Genomic DNA, 18,966 nt, shown 5'->3' with positions numbered 1-18,966 from the left:
AAGTTTCACTGGCAAATACTGCTGATGTACTTTTACATTTCCCTTTCTCTTTCTTCATTTTTTTTTTTTTTTTTTTTGTAAAGAGACATAGAAAATTAAAGGCTTGTGCTAATGCATAGATGAAGTCAAAGTGAATACTTTTGTTCCTCTCAGTTACTGCCATGCAATAACAGAGGCATGCTTATTTGGCTTCTCAGCGATGAATTTTGGCTCAGCGAAGTAACACGTATGAGGCTCAAGGGTTTCAGTAGCTATTACTAAGGGATGGAGGTTTCTAGTCGGCTCTGTTAACCTACTTCTTTTTATAAGACATTGTGAATATAACTAGAAGTTCATAATTCAAGCCCCACAAGCCTGTCCCCTTCCCACCTCTGAAGCAGCCAAAAGATGACTTATGGTAGACTTGGGAACCGCACTGCCACAGAAAACTCTGTGTACCCTTCAGCAGCACTCAGGCCATAGAGATCAAGGTACAAGGAACCTTAGAAACTGATTATTGGTGCTCTAAAGGGGTTACTAGGGCTGCTTTAGCTTATACTAAGAGCACTCATTAGTTTTCCAGCTCAGGACTCTTTATGAAAAGATGGAGATAAACCATAATTACTATATTGCTCTTTGAACAAAGTAAAGGACATCAGCTGTGGCGTTTGATATGGCTGTATACTATTATTACACATGTACAATTCTTCATGTTCTTTTGAATTCCTCCTGTATGGTCTCCTAGTTTTGGTTTCCTTATTTATTCATGACTTAATCTTAATTCCACTGTCAGCTGCAAGTCTGCAGTTTGCTCTATGGGTCGCATAGCAAGCCTGTTCTTCGTGTGAGGAAAGCAGACATTTGAAGAAATATATATGACTTTATTAGGTAACAGACTAGTTCCAAGCTTTTTGCAGCTTGCAGGACATCTCATTAGCTAGAGGAACAGAGAACTGAATGGCCTCATTCCAAGAATTGAGGAGATTTCATCCCCAATAACCCCTTACATTGCTTCTTGGAATGGAAAACTACATCTGAAAGGTGTGATGTTTCCTGTGGAGTGCTGCAGTAAGTTTCTGAGCTTACTCCTTGTTATTTCTGCAGCAATGGGGACTCTAAAATCCTGCCTTGTGTTGTTCTGTTACTGAGCACCTGATGCTCAGGTGGAATATGAGTGTTGCTCATCTTGTCTTTAAGAGCTGTCAGTGTTGCTAGTCAAGGAGTTTTGGTAATGCAACAGCCTTAAGAGAAGCGTTCCTTTGAATTCCTGAATAAGTGTGCATTTGAGTAGATTGATCACCTTTCAGAAAGGTAGTTGTTTCAGTGTTATATTGGAGGGGAGAAGGGTGTCTGCCAGTTATGACAGTTTTACAGAATATTTTGCTTTTTAGTTTGCTCTGTGCCTAGTTGCTGCAATGAGTAAAACACACTCAGCAGGAGAGAAAAGCAACACTACAATACCATATTTTATAAGTGTATTCTAAATTACAATTTTGGCTTTTGATATCTATTTTTAAATTTCTTTTAGGTATCTAATATAGTTACTAACTTTTCCCATTTTATATATTATTATGTCCCAGCCAGTAGACATTTGCCTAAGGACATGTAAATCAATGTTGAGAAGGTTTGTAAATCTTCTGATTCAAGGTTTTATTTTGGAATATGCAGCCACTGTGGAATACATTTTTATGGACTAATGTCCATTCTGAATTATCAAGTTGTCCTGTTCAGTCAAATAGATGACTTAGAATTAAGCTATACTAAATGTTGAAATAACCAAACAACATAAGAATAAGATTCATAGCAAATACAGCAAAATATAGTGTAATTATCATAAAAGAACCCCTCAAATTTAAAAGTCCTGGTTTTCACACAGAGCTTTAATTTAAGAAACACAATTATTCTGTAGCAAACTACCCAGTATTTCTAAATACATTACTACTTCAGCATTACTGCTGATTTAAGAAAATTGTAATTTGCTAAAATAGACTGAAGCATGGTCTCCACAAGCCAAATATGGGAGAAAGATGGCTGAAATGCAAGAAAGGAACAGTGAGTTTTGTTTTCATTTGTGCCATTTTACCTCATCTTAAAGTCACAGTATGTCCTTCTATACAGCCTGTCCTGGTTTTAGCTGGGACAGTTAGCTCTTCTTTTTAGCAGCTAGAAGAGCTCCGTGTTTTGGTTTCACTCAGAGGCTCGCTCTGAGAAGGACGGTGATAGCAAGCTGATGTTTATAGTTGGCACCGAGGTCTCCAGGACTTTTCAGCTTGCCGGGTTCTTGCCAGAGTGCAGGAGCACAACAGGATAGGGGGGAGCATAGCTGGGACAAGGGGTCCACGACTCTCCTTACGATTTGTACTTGAACTTAAGATTGAGGGCCAAACTGGCCAATTAGTATTCCATATCATGCAGCGTCATGCCCAGTATAAGAGTGAGGGTCAGCCGGAAAGAAGGGCTTTTTGCCCTGCCGGGACTCTCACTTTCGGGCTCTCAGAGTGTTTTCTCTCTCTCTCGCTCTGTCTCGGGGCCTCCCGTTCATCCGGGATCGCGGTATCGAGTTTTATCCATTTCGGGATTGCAGCTTTGGGAAGAGATGGGCCTCGGTCAAGGGGTGGCGAGCAATTACACCGTACATCACCTGTTTGTATATGTTTATCCTTGTGCATATCCGTACATATATATATATTGGTAGCGGTAGTAGTAAATTGTTCTTATCTCAACCCACGGGTCTCTTTTCTTTTTATTCTTTGATTTTCTCCCTCATCCCTGGGGGTGGAGGAGGATGAGAGAGGGACTGTGTAGGGTTTAGCTGCCGGAGCAGCCTAACCCACGACACAGCCTTTCTACGAACAGCTAGGACTGATTAGTTAGCACCCTCCATGATGGTATAAATAAATAACATTCAGCCCAGGAGTTGGTTGTTGGATGAATTCTGTATTTCCTGCAGAAAGTATTTTCCTACTCAAGCACCTCTAAAAGTGTTCTGTCTTCTGACTCCTGAAAAGTTTTTGTGTGCAAATGATAACAAACTTTTCCTGCTTTCACTATTTGAAAACCAACCTTCTTCCTCTTTTATTTCCCAGTCAGTGTTACATTAGGTCAGGTAAGAATTCTAGAAATGAGTGCTGGACTTAATGATAAACAAGATAATCATTGTCCACTTTATAGAAGCATGTATTACTTCTGTAACCAGCAGTTTTACATTGAGATTGCTTAGTTTTATAATAAAATGCTTTGTATAAGTCATCAGATAAAGCAATAATTTCCAGACACCTCAGCCTCTAGTTATGGGTCAAAACGGATATGAATGTTCCACATTCTTTTTCTTGCTGCAGATACTTATTTTCTGGATAGCAGGTTTTTTACTTCAAAGGAACATCAAAATATCCTTTCAGAACAGTTCATGTCTAAATTCAGCAGTATAATATATACAGTCAGACGTCTTAATGGAGTTCAAGCACTGTCAGAAGAAGGGTTTAGCCAAAACCCTTACCGTTCAGAGCCTTCTTGATTTTAACCATCATCATAGATTCTACATAGAAAAATATGAAATATGTATGTTTGTGCACAGTACGTTTACGTATAATAAAATTTTTCTCTCTGCATTCCCACTTGTCTCTTCAGTGTTGCTAGTATTCTCACCTTACCTGTGAAGCCGTGGAGGTACAGTCTAACAGCTTCTGACCTTCTGTTATGCAGGCAGACAAAGAATTAATGTGCAGTGAAGACATCAATTTTAAAGTGGTTATTTCTAGGTCTAAAATCAGTGACTTATGTTTCAAAAAAGTTTGAGGTGGAGGAAGGCTTTTAAGTTGGAAGGAGAAAATGGAAACAATTGCTGCTTTTTTCCTGATAAATTCTTTCCTGTTTTCTTGGTGTTTGGGAAATGCTGCCATCTTTGAATCTGAGACCTTCTGTCTCGTTTAAGATTTGAAACTATTAATACTATTCTTCCTTTAGGTTCCAGATCCTTTTCTCTGCTCTTCCATTTTTTTTTCAGGGCATTTGTGTTTCCTTTTTGTTGCCTTTTACCCCTTTTTTCTCTTATATGGAAGATTGCAGGGTCAAAAGGAGAGCAGAGTGTCCTGGTTTCAGTTGTGATAGAGTTCTTTTTTTTAGCAAGTAGAAGGGCTCTGTGGTTTTGGTTTTTCATTCATTATGAGAAGAATGTTGATAACACACTGATGTTTATAGTTGGCACTGAGGCCTCAAGGACTTTTCAACTTCTTGTGTTTTGCCAGTGTGAGGATGGATGGCAGGCTGAAGGGAGAGCATAAGGGTCCACAACTCCCCTTACAATTTGAACTTAGATTTAGAATTCAGGGCTAAATTGGCCAATGAAGTATTCCATATCATGCAACACCATGTCCAGTATAAAAATGAGAGTTAACTGGAAAGAAGGGCCTCTACTCTTCCAGGGACTCTCACTCTCAGACTCAGGGAGTGCTCTCTCTCTCTCTTCGGGTACCAGGATTTAGCTGTTTCAGGATCGTTAGCTGGGATGGGCCAGGCCTTGGTCACCAGGTGGTGAGCAATTACACTGTACATCATTTGTTGGTATGTATTATTATCATTATACATATATATACACACTAATATATTATTATTAGTATTAAATTGTTCTTATCTCAACCCATGGGTCTCCTTCCCTTTTCCCCTATAATTCTCTTCCCCATCCCCTGGGGATAGGGAAGGGTGAGTGAGTGGCTGTGTGGCGGCCAGGCTAAAATATGACACAGAGACAGATGTTACTTTAACATCACAGAATCACAGAATGTTAGGGATTGGAAGGGACCTCAAAGGATCATCTAGTCCAATCCCCCTGCCAGAGCAGGACCACCTAGATTAGATCACACAAGAATGTGTCCAGGCAAAGAAGTTTTGGTTTTTAAATGTTGCCTAACATCCAGTGAAAGACTTTAAGAGCAATGTTTTTAAGAGAAGAATATTAAGAGGTCTTTTAGACTTTTTTTTGAAAATCCCTGCCTGCATGAAAGGAACTTGCAGTACTACTCAATCTGAGTTTCTTGAATGTTGGGGAATTTATTACTCCTGCCAACTTCTTTTTTTTTTTCTTTTTCTCTGTTTGTTGTCACGAAGACTGTAGGATTCCTGATTCCATTTTGTTAAATTGCTGTCAAGATTTTCCATTCATTACGTTCATATGTAATGAAGCCAGTATAGGCTAACAAGAACAGGGAGCTTGAAGTAGAGTTTGAGTAGTGCAGCCCATGTTAGATGCCCATCTTCCTTACACCTGACAAGAAGTACCAGACAAAATCATTGCCATTCAGGGGGAAGGCGGTTGATGAAGAGTCCTCATTTATGGTTTTTAAAGCTCTCTTCTTGGAGCAAAAGGAGTGTGGAAGGAGGGGCTCCCTCTCTCAGTTGAATCAGAAGACGACTACCCCTTCCACTGCTGAGCCATCAACTGGTCTTTCCCAGAGAATAAATGCATGTGGTACCCTGGGACTCAATCACCTATGGCATGTTACAAAAGCAGCCAGTGACAGGGTTAGGAGCAAAGCTTGGTGGTCTGCTTTTCTCAAGTCTGACTTCAGTAGACCTAAGCTTCCTGTCTAGCTCTTCAAAATTATTTTCAAGATCAGTTGCAAGTAATATTTAACAGTCTCTAATGGTTTAATTGCATGCTCACACATCCTTTCTGCAGTTCAACACTCTTTTGAAGATTTATATGCTGTGAGTAGAAATGCAACACAAAGCTTTTATACAAGGACAACTAGGTCATAAAAGGGTATCTGCACACTTTTTTTTTGCACAGATCTCCCTTAATATCCAGCTCTGACGTTAGTATAATGATGACTAGATGTTTGGTTACAATTGCTTTCCCTCTCAGTGTTCTGGCTGTGAACTGTAGTTGGACTAAAATTGTGTGATCCTTTCCAGTATTGACTAGATCACACTAAGAAAACATGTTTTCCACTAAAATATAACTAGAAACAGAGGTGATAAAATACATAACTAAGTTATTTAAAAAACCTTGAGAAATTAAACAAGAAACAAGACTGCCAGTAACAGATGCAAAAATGAAAATTAGATCAAAAGTCACATGACTCTATGTGAACTTTAACCATGACATTATATCATTGATTTCTTAGTTTTCTGTGTAAGACTAATTACTTCCCTGGTGTCCTTTCTTTCTTTTTAAATGGTTATCTCTGTCTTTGCAAATACATTTGAAAAATATAAAAATGTAAGTAATGGTACTGACTGGCATTATGTGGTCAATGTTATAGATTGTTATATTTCAGGGGTCCAGCACCGACTCTCTTAAATACTAGATCTTTTTGAGACAAAATGCCTGTTTAGTTGCAAATCTGCTTTTCACATTTAGATTTGATGCAGGATAAGACAATGTGCTACAACTGGAAAGCAGGAAGTTCAGTTGGAACAGTAAAATCTCAGCTCAGTTGAAGAAATATTTGCTATTCTTTGCTGGCATAGCGTAGTGAAGTTTTTAAGCCTGGGATCAGTTTCTAATATTGCTGCTGCTCTGATTTGGAAGAAGCAATTTAACTTCTCTGCATTTTTGTTTAATCATCTGTAAAGTTGGGAGACATTGCACTTAGTGTAAAGTCTCTCTAGAGGAACCATACTATGTCAGCACTATTCATTGCAGTTTTTATTTTCTGCCCTTGCCTGCCAGGTTCACAGTACAATCAGGCTGGCACTGGAGTAGGGCTGTTTACTGCAGAAACTGCGAAAAAGAGACTTTTTTGCAGGCTGTACCAGTCATAAAGGTGTAAACCAGAGATGGTTATGTACGCGTTCTGCTGCGTTTGTTGTCTTTTTGTCTTCAGTCTGTCAGGAAATGAGATAGCAGATTTCAAACAGTGTCTGAGTTTTGCCACTGATCTTTTTTCCCAAAACAGTATCGCTGCCTCAGTGACGGTTGTGATTTCAGTCTTGGTTCTGAGCAGGTGAGCTCATAAACTGTGTTTCTAGGGATTACAGTTTCTTGTTTCTTTTTCCTCCTCAAGTAGAAAACTATTACCTTCTAAGGCACCAGAAATTACTTCCTGACCACTCCGCTTGAGTTAGTGGAAGTTGAACTAGTTCTCTGTACTTTCTGCCTCTAAAACAGAAGTTTCCTCTCTCATACTTAAACCTGATTCCAAGTAGACTAAATAGACAAGCCAAGTTGTTTCCTACAACTGTGCATTTGCTTAGACGAAATCGTGCACTGCTTTAGGGAGACCAGGTGTCTTTGGTGTCTTCACTTGATTGAGTTAGTTTCAAAATCTAAGAAGCTTTCTAATACCATGAAGGAAATCTGACAGATAATTATTCTCCATCCCCCTGGATTTTCATCTGAAAGACAGAAAGCTTTGGCCTCAGAAGTGAAGGAGCAGAGACACTCTCGCTCCATTACTATTCTAGAGTCATATGACTTAGTTTATGGGACGTTCCCATTCACCATGTGACCCATGCAGGAGGCATTCCTATGTGCTTCTTTAAAACAAAAAAAAGTGAGAATCTGGTTATTCTGCCTATTCCTTAGTCAGTAATATGAAATGAAGTAAATTAAATAAAAATATAGTAAAGACAACCTTCATTCCAAAGAGTAAGATTCCTTTAGTTTTAGTCTCTGTTGCTCTGTCTCAGCTTTCCAAGATTATAGTTTCCTGACACAGTCTCAGAGTAGACCTAGACTTCACAAGCAGATCCTGTCTCTAACTGCTGTTATTATTTTATGGGGGTGCTTGCCTCTTCCAATCAGGTGACGGAAGGACCTATTGATGTTTTTATCTGCGTATGTTTATTTCTCTGTTTTCAGGAAGAAAACTGAATTCCCAACCACAAAAACAGCTATCAGACGCAATGGGAATTAAATTTTCTTCTTTAAGCAATACAATGTCTCAGAGAAAATTTCTAGAGATTTCTTAGCAAAGCTTTTTCTCCCAACAAATAGTATCCTGAAAGGTTTTTCTACCTAGACTTGATGTAATGCATGTTCTTGAGCCCTGCTGTATGTACTTTTTTGTGATCTCCTTGTGGATTGATCTTGAATCATGACATTCAGATGTTTTCAATTTACATTCAGAAGCAAAGACTCCATCTTGCTTCTGTTTAGTTGTCAGATGTCCCTTTGTTTCTGAAGATGAGTATCTGGAACTTGCAGACACATTCTGATTTATTCTTATGTCATTTATTTGAACAAATTACAAAATACTCTAGTAATATATAGAAAAATTAATTTTACTTAGTGATGAATCAGCCTTAAAGGAGTAATTAACTAAGAGAACTAACGATTCTATATTGATCTACTTTGCCACTCAATTAAATTACTTGCTAATTCTCATTTTGAGCTTGTGTCTATTTATGTTGGGACTATCAATAAAAGCTTAATGAACAGTGTGTCTTTATTATCAATAAAGGTACATTAGCATCACATCTTCCACCTCTGTAGACACCTTCCCTTCCCCTAAGTGAGGTAAGTGACCGTCAAATGTGGAAGACATTGCTCCTTTAACTGGCTAAAATGTGTGCTTTCATCTTCCAAATCCTATTCCATCTTTCTTCCTGAGTAGCTGGTTTCACAATAATGAGAAACACTTTTAGATCATCTTAAATCTCCCATTGAGGGAAAGTTATCAAAGCCCCCTTCTGTGTTTCTTCTGTGCTCTAGGTTTAAATCTCTTTCTTAACTAAAGCATTTGAGATTTGCGCTCTCGGTGTATGTATCTTAGTTTTCATCTAGTTTTCACTTTTGCAACAAACATTCATTACCTTTGTGCACTGGTTAATGAGCATTAGTCACTATTAGTTGTTTAGAAGGAAAAGTTTTATTACAGTGTTAGTGATTACATTTTTTTAGCAAGAGAATTTCCGAGATGACTCCTGTTCTTCAAAAGAGTTTGAACAAAACTATTTCAAAGGTTGTTAATTAACCATGGTTTCTCAAATGTAAATCACGCTTGACAACTGAAATTCCTCTGATTCAGTGCAAATCAGACTACAGAACTGAAAAGGAAGGTTCATCATTTATAAAATCAGTATATGTGAAAGGCTGGGTGAGTGGAAGAAAACTATGTGGAACTAAAACCACTTTTCAAATTATAAAAATGGATTTTGTTTACTAGAGTAACCAACAAGATCAACATTGCCAATTTTAATAATAATGGATGATATTGTCACTACAGAGAGGTATCTGTGTTTACTATCTGTGTACTTCTTTTGCCTATAGAAACAAATATTTTTAGTTAGGTTTTAGATTAATTTCCAGGGCAACTGCAAGACTAGCAACATGATGCTATACTGATATTTGAAAATTATGAAATATTTCAATTATTTTTAAATTTATTTATTAAATAAGGAAATTTTCCATGGTCTTAAAGAGGAGCTCCCTCCTCCCCAAATATGCCTGCATACTTAGTTCACCAATGAATCATTTAAAGGTGAACTTTCAAAGCATCTTGATTTTGGGTATGGTTTTTTAAGTTCAGAAAGTTAACTCCTTAGTCTCTTAGTCTTTTAAAAAATCTTACTCGCTCCAGTGGAACTATCTGCATGTTAATATTTTGATAAGTCGGTGCCTCTTCAAAAGGTGCTAAAATATGAGCTGGTCCGAGAAGTCTCTTCCTGGCATTTTGTGTTTTACTGTCTCACTACTACGTGGTTTAGGTGTGTAGAACATAACACATATTAACAGGTAGGTGTTGAACGCAGAGATAAATCCCAGAGACCTGTTCCTCTGGTTGTTTTTAGTGGTGTAAATCATGTGACACTGACTTGAATAATTTACCTTTCATCTGGTGGCAAACAAATGTACTAGTTCATTATTTGTTGATCAAGTCTATTTTTCTGTGGTGTTCAGTGTACAGTGGTTTTAGGGCTACCAGTTCCTGCAGAGAAAGCTGTTCACAGAGCTGCCTAGCAAACATACAGAAACTGAGGCAGGGAATTATGCTGGATGGGATCGGTTCTTGCAGCACATGATTTCTCAGGCAGTCCACTACAACCCTGCATTAGATTTGGCAGTGGAATGTGAGATCAGATGTTTCATTAAAAAATTCCACATATGATGAAGCAACTTTTTTTCTTTGGAAAATCTCTGACAGTGTTTGCTTAATAGCACATCTACAGATCCCACATATCAAGATATCACTAGGGTACTGGAATTTGTGGATGTCTCCAGAAGAGACTTGTATCATACTGCATGGTATGGTAGCACTAGCAGCTGATCAGAGCTCATGTGTTCTGTCTTCAGAAAGCTTTCTTTTTTATACTTTGAGCTGACTTCAAGTTCATTACATGGCTTAAGAATCCAGAAAAAAATGCAAGAATCATAAATGATCTCAGCTGCCAGTCCTTTATAAGCTTAGAGTCTTTTAGAAGAAATGTCTTGAACAATTAATGAAATTGATACTAAATATTACAGTTGAACAATAGAGATTCCATGTTAAATGTTTTTCAAGTCTTTCAATTCTCTCAAAATTATTTCAATTCTGAAAGAGGTTTTGTTATCTATTTTTTTTCAAGTAATTTTCATCTATTTTCCTGGTGGAAATGAGGTTTAGGCAGTCACTTTTATCTATATCTGTTTGTGTGTTCCATGTCTCAGAATAACATCTTAACTAGTCTGCTGATTCAACAGAACTTCACAGTTATTTTTGAGAGACTGCCTAAGGCTTTATGAAATTTGTAGACAAATAATAGGAAAAGAGATGCTAAGATAAAGACTGCAGTGTGAGCCTATATCATTAGACAAAAAAATCTACAGTGAAAGAGATGCCACTGGAAAAGTTTTCTTTATGGTTTTTGATCAACTCTAAATAATAAAAAAAAGCCTTCATTAATACCAGTGCTCATGGAAGTGTTGCTTTTCAAAGCAAATTGAGTCTATATTCAAGTTTGTGTTTTCCTCTGGAGAGTTCATCTTTAGTATTGAACTTCCTTGAACTTTGGTCTGTATTGCAGAGGAAATTTTTGTGTTAGCTGCATGTATACTGAATTTTAAAATAGGCAAGTATAGGATAAATATAACATTTCAAGCCAACTCTTCATTCAGCTTGCCTATTATGTGTTTACATTATGCTATTTCATGTTACATTGTTTACATCACAGGAAAATGTGACTTTTTGGGGAAAGAAAAATCTATTCATATAGAGTGAACTAATCTATATTTTAACTGCCTTTCAAGTCCTACTAAGGTTTTAAAAGATAATATGGTTAGAACTTGGCAGTTAGTAATGATTAGGATCTTCTGTAAACCCCTCTAGAGAAGATTACATATAAACCTGTTGGGCTAGTTCATAAATCCATTGGAAAATATACAGGGCCACATAATCAACGCAAAGGAAGTATAGATATAACCTTAAATAACTTTTGGTGTCAAGAGATACACACGAAGCATTTTTATGTATGAAAATAATTATTAGACAAAATAACTTGAAGCAGTGGAATAATTGGCACGTATTCAAATCGTGGTTAATTGAATTCTTCGTCTGTGGCTTAGAAAGCCACATGGAGTACAGATTCTGCATAGAGGAAGCAATTTTCATTAACAGGATGTAATTTAGAATGAGAAAACATACACACTCTGCCTGAAACACAGTTAATAATTAATATGGAATAAATACACAGACATAGACTGAGTTACCATATTTCTACCTGTCACTCTTTAGAGTTTCAGCAACTCATTTACATCCTAAGTAAGTATATTTATTCAGAGAGATGACACTGTAACACTACTTTCCACAGTGGAAGACCTTTATGTCACAGCATTGAAGATGAGTCATCCTTGTTATTAAAATGGCAAAGTGAGATCAGAACGGGGATTTGATCTCATGCCTACTTACATCTAAGAAGTTTACTTGTTTGTGAACTGACACTGTACTGTTAAAAGCTGATAACCAGTTCTCAAATTGATCGTTATTTTTGAGGCTGATCAGTTTTTCTCAACTAGAATAGAGAAAATTCAAACCTCTTCAGAAAGAATATTATTCCTATTTTTTATTCTAATGATCTATAACATTTATTATTTGGTCTCTCATATATGCTGTTAATATTGAGATGTGTTTACATGCAGGAAGCAAGTTATTTGAAGGATACAGTGAAAAAGAATATCTTGCAGGATGTATGAGAGAAAGTATATGATATCAATGAGGGAATGGGTCATCGAAAGCTCCACGTGATCCAGCCTCTGTCAATGGCTTGCTGCATCACTTTAAACAAGCTGAGTTTTACAGCTAATCTTGAAAACAGTGCTATTTTGAATAAGAAATTCTGTAAATCAGGATCTCAAAATGTGCCTCTGTTGATACAAAACCTAATCTTGGCCTTAGCTCAGGAAAGATATAAACAGTTTTTTAAATCCAGCTCATTTTGAGACATTGCTTTGACATGCAAACAGCTTACGACTTCAATAAAACTGAAAAGTAATCCTTACATATTCCCTTGAATCAAGGCTCAAAACTCAAAATCTGTTGCAAGGATTTATCGTTTTAGCTGAACCCTGAAGCAGAAAGGTAGCAGTAACTTAGTGCTACTGAACCTACATTATGTGCTGGTTCTTAGCCTTCACTGTGAGCTCCACCTGAGCTGGAATGTGACTACAGGATTGGTTCCTGAGGGTGTGCAGCTCTTGGCTAAATTCTTTGTAGGACTCCAAGGTTTTTTTGGTTGGTTGGGTTTTATAAATTTTTATCTTCCTCTTTCTACCAATTTGACTGCTGACCAAATCTGCTGCATAGGCTCTATATGATAGACTTTTATGCACGAGTATAGAAATGTGAGAATAAAAGCTTTTACTTTTCTGCTTGTCTAGATTTCAGTTAGCAGACGTGTAAAATAGAGACCCTTGAAAATCACAAAGGCAGGAATAGACTGTTCAACTACAAGAATGCTTTTAATTTTATCGAGTTTGCCATATTTCTGCCATACTAATTTTACAAACCACAATGCTGTTTAATATTACTGAATTGTAGGGCTATACTTCATACTTCCTTCTCTTTTTAACAACAGGTGGTAACAATATTGGCAAACATGTCTGTCTTGGACCAGTGTGCTTCAGAAATCATTCAAGGAAATGGTATGTATTTTAGTTGAATTATATTCTGTGTTTGTGGAGAATGTGGCTGGATGGGAAAGAAGTGGTTTGCAAGGTAAAGGAGACAGGCTTCACTAATGACACTTCATTTTGCATCCTGTTTCTAATGGATATTACATACTACTGCAGGGTGCAAAGTGAGTTCTTGGATGGTTCTATGTAACTGAAATAAATTACCAGTGCTTTAGAAAACTTCACATGTATGACCATATTACTGATGTTCTCTGTGTGTGTGACATTCATAGATACAAAGCAAGACAGTACAAAGTGTTTCAACAACCTTTACTCTAGTAATTACACTGTATAAGGTGGCAATTCTTACACATTGAAAGACATCATCTGATACTGAGCCATGCGTACCTGCATTTTGTGTCACTTTTTTCACAGATATTCGGAAGTAATATGAATTTTTAAGCATTATGTTTTTATTGCTATACTGCAGTTGCCATTTTTTTCCCCACTTCTTTAAATATCATATTACGAGAAATTCATTATGTTGAAAAAAACCCTAGGTGTTACAGGTTCACCAGAAGTCTGAGAAGTTAGGTTAATAACTCAGTGGATAAGAGTATAGGAAGACATAACTGCCTTATTAATACACCTGCCAGCAAATTTGTGGCTAAGTAATATAGTAAGATGCCTTTTTTTGTTGTTGTTGCTGTGGGAGAAATTAAATTACAGTGAAGCTTCACATTTACTGCTTTTTCTGTCCTAGGAATATCCCTTCCAGACTTTTTAAATTAGGATTTGGATAGAAATCGTTTGAGTTTGGATCCATTTGAATCTCAGACATTGTTGATTGTAGGTAGGAGAAGGGATTTCAGAAAGGATCTACATAGAAGCAGGTCTTGAAATAGAATTGACAAATGGCAATGTGAAGGTTGAATGGATCTGGATACTGAAGCAATTTAATCACAGATATACGCAATTTTACATATTACCTGACTACCTTGTCCTGTGCAGAAGACAGTGCAGTGAGGGCAATGAGCAAGCCAAGTTAGCGTCATGGTTTCTTATATGACCTCCTTCTTGCATCAGAGGGATGAGACAGCCCCAGAGAAAGGTTGATCAGGTCCATGTGACAGTTCCTGCCATGCTCTTGGTCCAAGATCCCTGTGCTCCTAGAAGTTGGAGAGGTGGTCCTGAACCCCTTGGTGCAGGCACATGGGGCTTCCCTACCCAGAGTCTTTTCTAGTACTGGAAGTTCACACAGAAGCATTTGACCCCCAACTTTTCAGAAGAGTTGACACTCCTCTTGTGCGTTAAGGGTTTTTGTGGCTGGCTAACATTGTAATAATCAGATGCTGCTCAGAAGCCAGATTCACAAACTGAGAAGGGTGTTTGAATCCTGGAGAGTTTAGATCCATTTTCTTCCTAGCTTTGACTTTTTTTATATGTCTATTGATTATCATCTAGCCGTGTGATTCTGATGGTAATTCTCTTCTTTATTTATGCAAATGTTCTAACAGTTAAAGTCCTCTGATGCTACATGAAGTAATCTGAAAGCCTAATAACATATGGAGTCTAATAGCACTTAATTGTCCTTAGATTTAAGATAATCTAGAAAATAAAAATCAATGCAGTCTCATCTGGTTTTGTGCTGCTACAGTAAGAATATCAATTCCTACAGGCAACAAGTTGATGAAATCATTTTGACATGGATGACATTGTCTCTTCTGAAGTGAAGGGTTAGTCACACAGTAAACTTCAAGAGGCAGAATTTCATCATTTCTGTCATTAAAGAATTCCCCATTCTAAAATACTCTTCAACAGTTTGAGGTGGGAACTTTTGAAGGCTTGTTTAAAAATACATAAACTGAAAAAAATAAAGTTTTACTTTCCTTTATTTCAAAATAAAAGTTCAAGCAGAGGCCTGAAATATGTCACTACAGGTTTGTAGGTTAGTGATTACCTTCAGGTTAGTTTAGAAGTAAATAAAGAATTACGTTTACTTTGACTGAAATAAATTTGTGGAATCTGAAATAGTAACTTGTAGAGGAGTCAAGAAGTTGGAGGAGGGAAGAGTTATTTCATTTTCTAGTTCCAGAAGTTCTGTAGCTTCCTAGTGAAGACAAACTTATGCACAGATCAGATGTGCCTGAATGCTGACGGCCAAATCGCAGTCCACATTTATGCATTCTTCATGCCCTGTTTGAGCAGTGATTGGTCTGTATTTATCTAGCTTGCTTTTTCCCTTTGCTTTTTTTGCAATGAATTTTTTTTTGGAGAGAGGATAACAATGGCTCTTACATCCTTCTAGGTGTTCAGCTTCTAATGGAAATGCTCTTTGAAAGATCATCTTCAGGAAATTCAGCAGAAGTTGCTGCTTGTGAGCGAGTCCAACAGAAATCTGCAGTTACTCTGGCACGACTCAGCCGAGATCCTGAAGTGGCAGACGCAGCTGTAAAACTCAGCTGTAAGGATGTATCACTAGCTTAATGACAGGCTGAAAAAGAGAGGGGAACTGCCAGTCATAGCTCTTTTCAATTTTTAGCCTCCCTTGGGACACTTTATGGAATAGATTCCCCATACAGTCCGTCCAGAGAGTGAGTAAGGAGGTTGTGCTAAATGAACTCTGGCTCATTTCCCAGAGGAACCTGAGGTGCAGCATCCACTCAACACATAGCTGTGGCAAACTGTGCCAACTGACAGTGCTGCCTCCTCCATTCCTTTACTTAAACCCTTGTGCAGGATCTGTCGGTGGACAGAAAATTTGGAGCCCTGCAGGTTTAGATGTGATAAATGTAACGGGAAGCAACGTGTTCTTTTGGAGGGAGTTTTTTAAGGGAGTGTGGGAGGATTGATGGGAAGAAATGAAGGTCACAATTTCCACTCTGAAAGAGCAATAGTGGATAAAAACAATGCATTTGTTTATGCTTTACAACTATTAATTATGACTGCTCTGAATGCATAGCTCCATGTACAGTTCCTTAAGTGTTTACATATCATCTTTGCATTAGAGATCGTATCTACTAAGGAAGATAAATATGAAATATCTAAAAAGAGACCTCATCTCAAAATAAGGAGATTGTTTTTCTAAATTATTTCTCCCAATATTTTTTTGTGCACTCAGGTATTCCTCGCCTAATTAAACTTTGCAGATCACCAACTGAAAGAAACAACAGTGATTCTGTTTTAGTGGCATGTCTGGTAGGTACATTTTAATCTTTCTTTCATGTTTATCCTGAAAAATGTAGAAAAAAGCAGTCCTTTAGATTTCAAAATGCGTAAGTATTGAAGGAATGTTTTAAATTCCTGCCAGGTCTCCTGCTTTTCCCCTTAAGCATTATCCTGTACAGTGTCAATTATTTATCCTTTGATTGAAGATTTAGACACATAAGAAATAATGGCTGCAGCTTCATATTATTGCACACTAAAAAATTTCACTAGAATGCTTCAGAATTTAAGGTTTCAGTAATGCTTAAATTCCCTTCTCTAATGATGCTCGATTTGCCGAAACGAGCCTTGAATCAGGAGTAGCAGCCCTTTATTTGCACACACACATAGGTATGGAAATATTTATGTAAAGTGGCTGAGAAGAGGAAAGGAGATGTCTTGCTTTCACTACAGTCCATTTGTTTCTCTTTGAGTCTCCAAAACAATATAGAGTCCAGTCAAGGGGTGGCTAACAGAAGGTTAACATTTTCTCTGCTGAGGAGAAGGATCCTGGCTGCTGGCCCTGTGCTGCATGGGCTGTGAGCCACAGCCAAATGTCGGAGTTGAGTGATCTTGCCTATCATTCTGTGAGAGGACAGTGCTCTGGGGACATGGGTGATCTAGGGTTAGGAGATAGGTTTTGATGAATGAAGACAAGAATATTGTTAGACAGTGCTTTTTAGTGTTAATGTTATTTTAAACATAAAACTTGGTTGTTGCAGCTTTGATAAACAGCTTGCTTTGTACCAGCACAAAAGTACTTGCTTTGTACCCGAAGTTTTGTTCATTTAAGCAGGACTCATGCAGGATGAAGAGGGTATGAATGTGGGCATAAGAAATGCTGTGGTTATCCTTCGTACGTGCCGAGAAGGCTTGTTAATCTTGTATGGCTAGAGCAGAGGTCACGGAGCGATGGCCGCGAACCAGACTGTGATTTTTCTGGTGCTCTGTCTCATTGAAGTTTTTGCTGCACATTTCTTGAATTCATGCCTATCCCTTGAGATACCTGCCTGCTTGTCTCAGCAATTCTGCTCCTCCTGATATTTTAGCAAATGGCTGATGCCACTTTCTCATAAATATGTGGCAAAAATATTGTTCTTGAGATGTAAGCTTCTTCAGGCTCTGATAGGTGTTGTCACTAAAGTCTGAGGGCTTGTACTGTTTGGTATTTTGGTATTTACTTTTTGTGTATTTTGAAGCAGGAAATTAACTCTTGTTTTAGTGCTGCATTGACAAACAGCACAGATAAAAGCTGATGACAACTATCAGACCTTCCTAATAGAAGACGATTTTTGTTCTTGAGGAAAGCCAGTCTGCTTTTCAGTTGCATCTGTTTTGTCAGGTTGCTAGAAGGTATATAATTGTTGTATATTTTTCTCCAGTGAGAAAAACAAGTAACTTCTTAGAAGGGGAGATGTTAGTATCATCAATGCAATTTGAATTGTGCAGCCTCATAGTCGTAACAACTGACATTTTTATTTGTTCCCAAATGGTTTTAAAATGTACAGCTTCTTTCGAATATCTTCATATTTAAAAGATCTCTGTTATGGGCATAGCATAAAACTTCAGTAGTAGACATTTTCTGAATCAGATGGCTTAAAGTTCTCATAAATAAGACCAAAGCTGATAGTGGAGATACAAAAGAGGCAGTGTGAGGTGTGCAACAGATCAGAGATAGGTGTACAATCACAGTGCTCTGACTCTCACCTCTCTGTTCTTTTCTTTAATATCACACTGTCCCTGCTGCTCAGGTCTAAGAGTTATGTGCCCCCAAGGAATTGTCAGTTAATAGCTGCATTTGAGGGGAGATTCGTTTCACAGAGGAAGGCAGTAGCGAGCAATTAGCCAGGTGCAAGAGTCTGTAGACCTGCACGGTTCGGTTTTGAGACTTGGCTATTATTTAGAGATAATTATAATGGATTCCTGCAATGAAGATTTTTTCAAACCTTAACAGTATTAATATTATGTTGTTTTGTTTTTCTAGGCAGCCTTACGAAGACTAGCAGTTATGAGTCCTGATGGACTTGAAGATTCAGATTTTCAGCAGCTAGTGAAGCCCAGACTTGTGGATTCCTTTCTGCTATGCACAAATATGGAAGAGAGCTTTGTATAAATGTGAGCCAAAAACCTTTGAGAAATAATCAAGATGATAGTTATACAATAAGATACACATACATAGTTTTATTTAGTTTGGGTCCTATTGTTATTTATGACTTATTTATTTTTTAAAATCATGACCATGTGGTTTGTAGGAGCAAAGAAGCAGAGTGAGCAAACTTGTTTCAGTGGTTTGCAAAGGTAATTTTTCAATTTTGTTTTCATGCCATACCAAGACACATCAACAGACCTTATCACTGCGATCTAACCAAATGTTGTTGTCTTGTTTAATAGAGTTGAAGCAAGGTAACGAAGCCAAGAATTTGGTGCTCTGATTTTAAATACTTCTAATAATATTTTATCACTGGTATTTTTCTACAGTTAGAACGTTTTGTAGGTTTTTTTAAGAAATGCTTTAGTTTCATGCGTTTGTTGTATTAGAAGAAAAATAATCCTTATAGGTGTAAGTATATAGTTTGAAATGAAAGGGATGTTACAATCTGAGTCCAGTTCTTAACTGTTGCTATTTTTTAATATAATTATGTGTAATTGTGATTAGCTGACAAAATTTTTTTAGAAAATTTTCACATACTGGCTTGGAATGATGTTAGAGGACGTTCTGAAATAGTATGGAGATGTTTTCCATTAGAGGATACACG

At 37.4% G+C, this 18,966-nt stretch overlaps 1 protein-coding gene across 1 annotated transcript in view; it reads left to right on the top strand.

Moving 5' to 3' along the window:
• Positions 1 to 18,323, top strand: part of INSC (INSC spindle orientation adaptor protein) — a 103,322-nt gene extending 84,999 nt beyond the window's left edge. Inside the window, exons 9-12 of the mRNA XM_086613505.1 lie at positions 12,970 to 13,036; positions 15,315 to 15,470; positions 16,128 to 16,204; positions 18,195 to 18,323. Of these exons, the coding sequence (XP_086469631.1) occupies positions 12,970 to 13,036; positions 15,315 to 15,470; positions 16,128 to 16,204; positions 18,195 to 18,323 (429 nt within the window). The remainder of the gene's footprint in view (positions 1 to 12,969; positions 13,037 to 15,314; positions 15,471 to 16,127; positions 16,205 to 18,194) is intronic.
• Positions 18,324 to 18,966: the final 643 nt, after the last annotated feature.

The sequence above is a fragment of the Tauraco erythrolophus genome, chromosome 6, assembly GCF_009769465.1.
Source record: "Tauraco erythrolophus isolate bTauEry1 chromosome 6, bTauEry1.pri, whole genome shotgun sequence".
In the NCBI taxonomy this organism is placed as follows: domain Eukaryota; kingdom Metazoa; phylum Chordata; class Aves; order Musophagiformes; family Musophagidae; genus Tauraco; species Tauraco erythrolophus.
The sequence above is the reverse complement of the archived record's forward strand: the minus strand, read 5'-3'. Positions and strand labels throughout refer to the sequence as shown.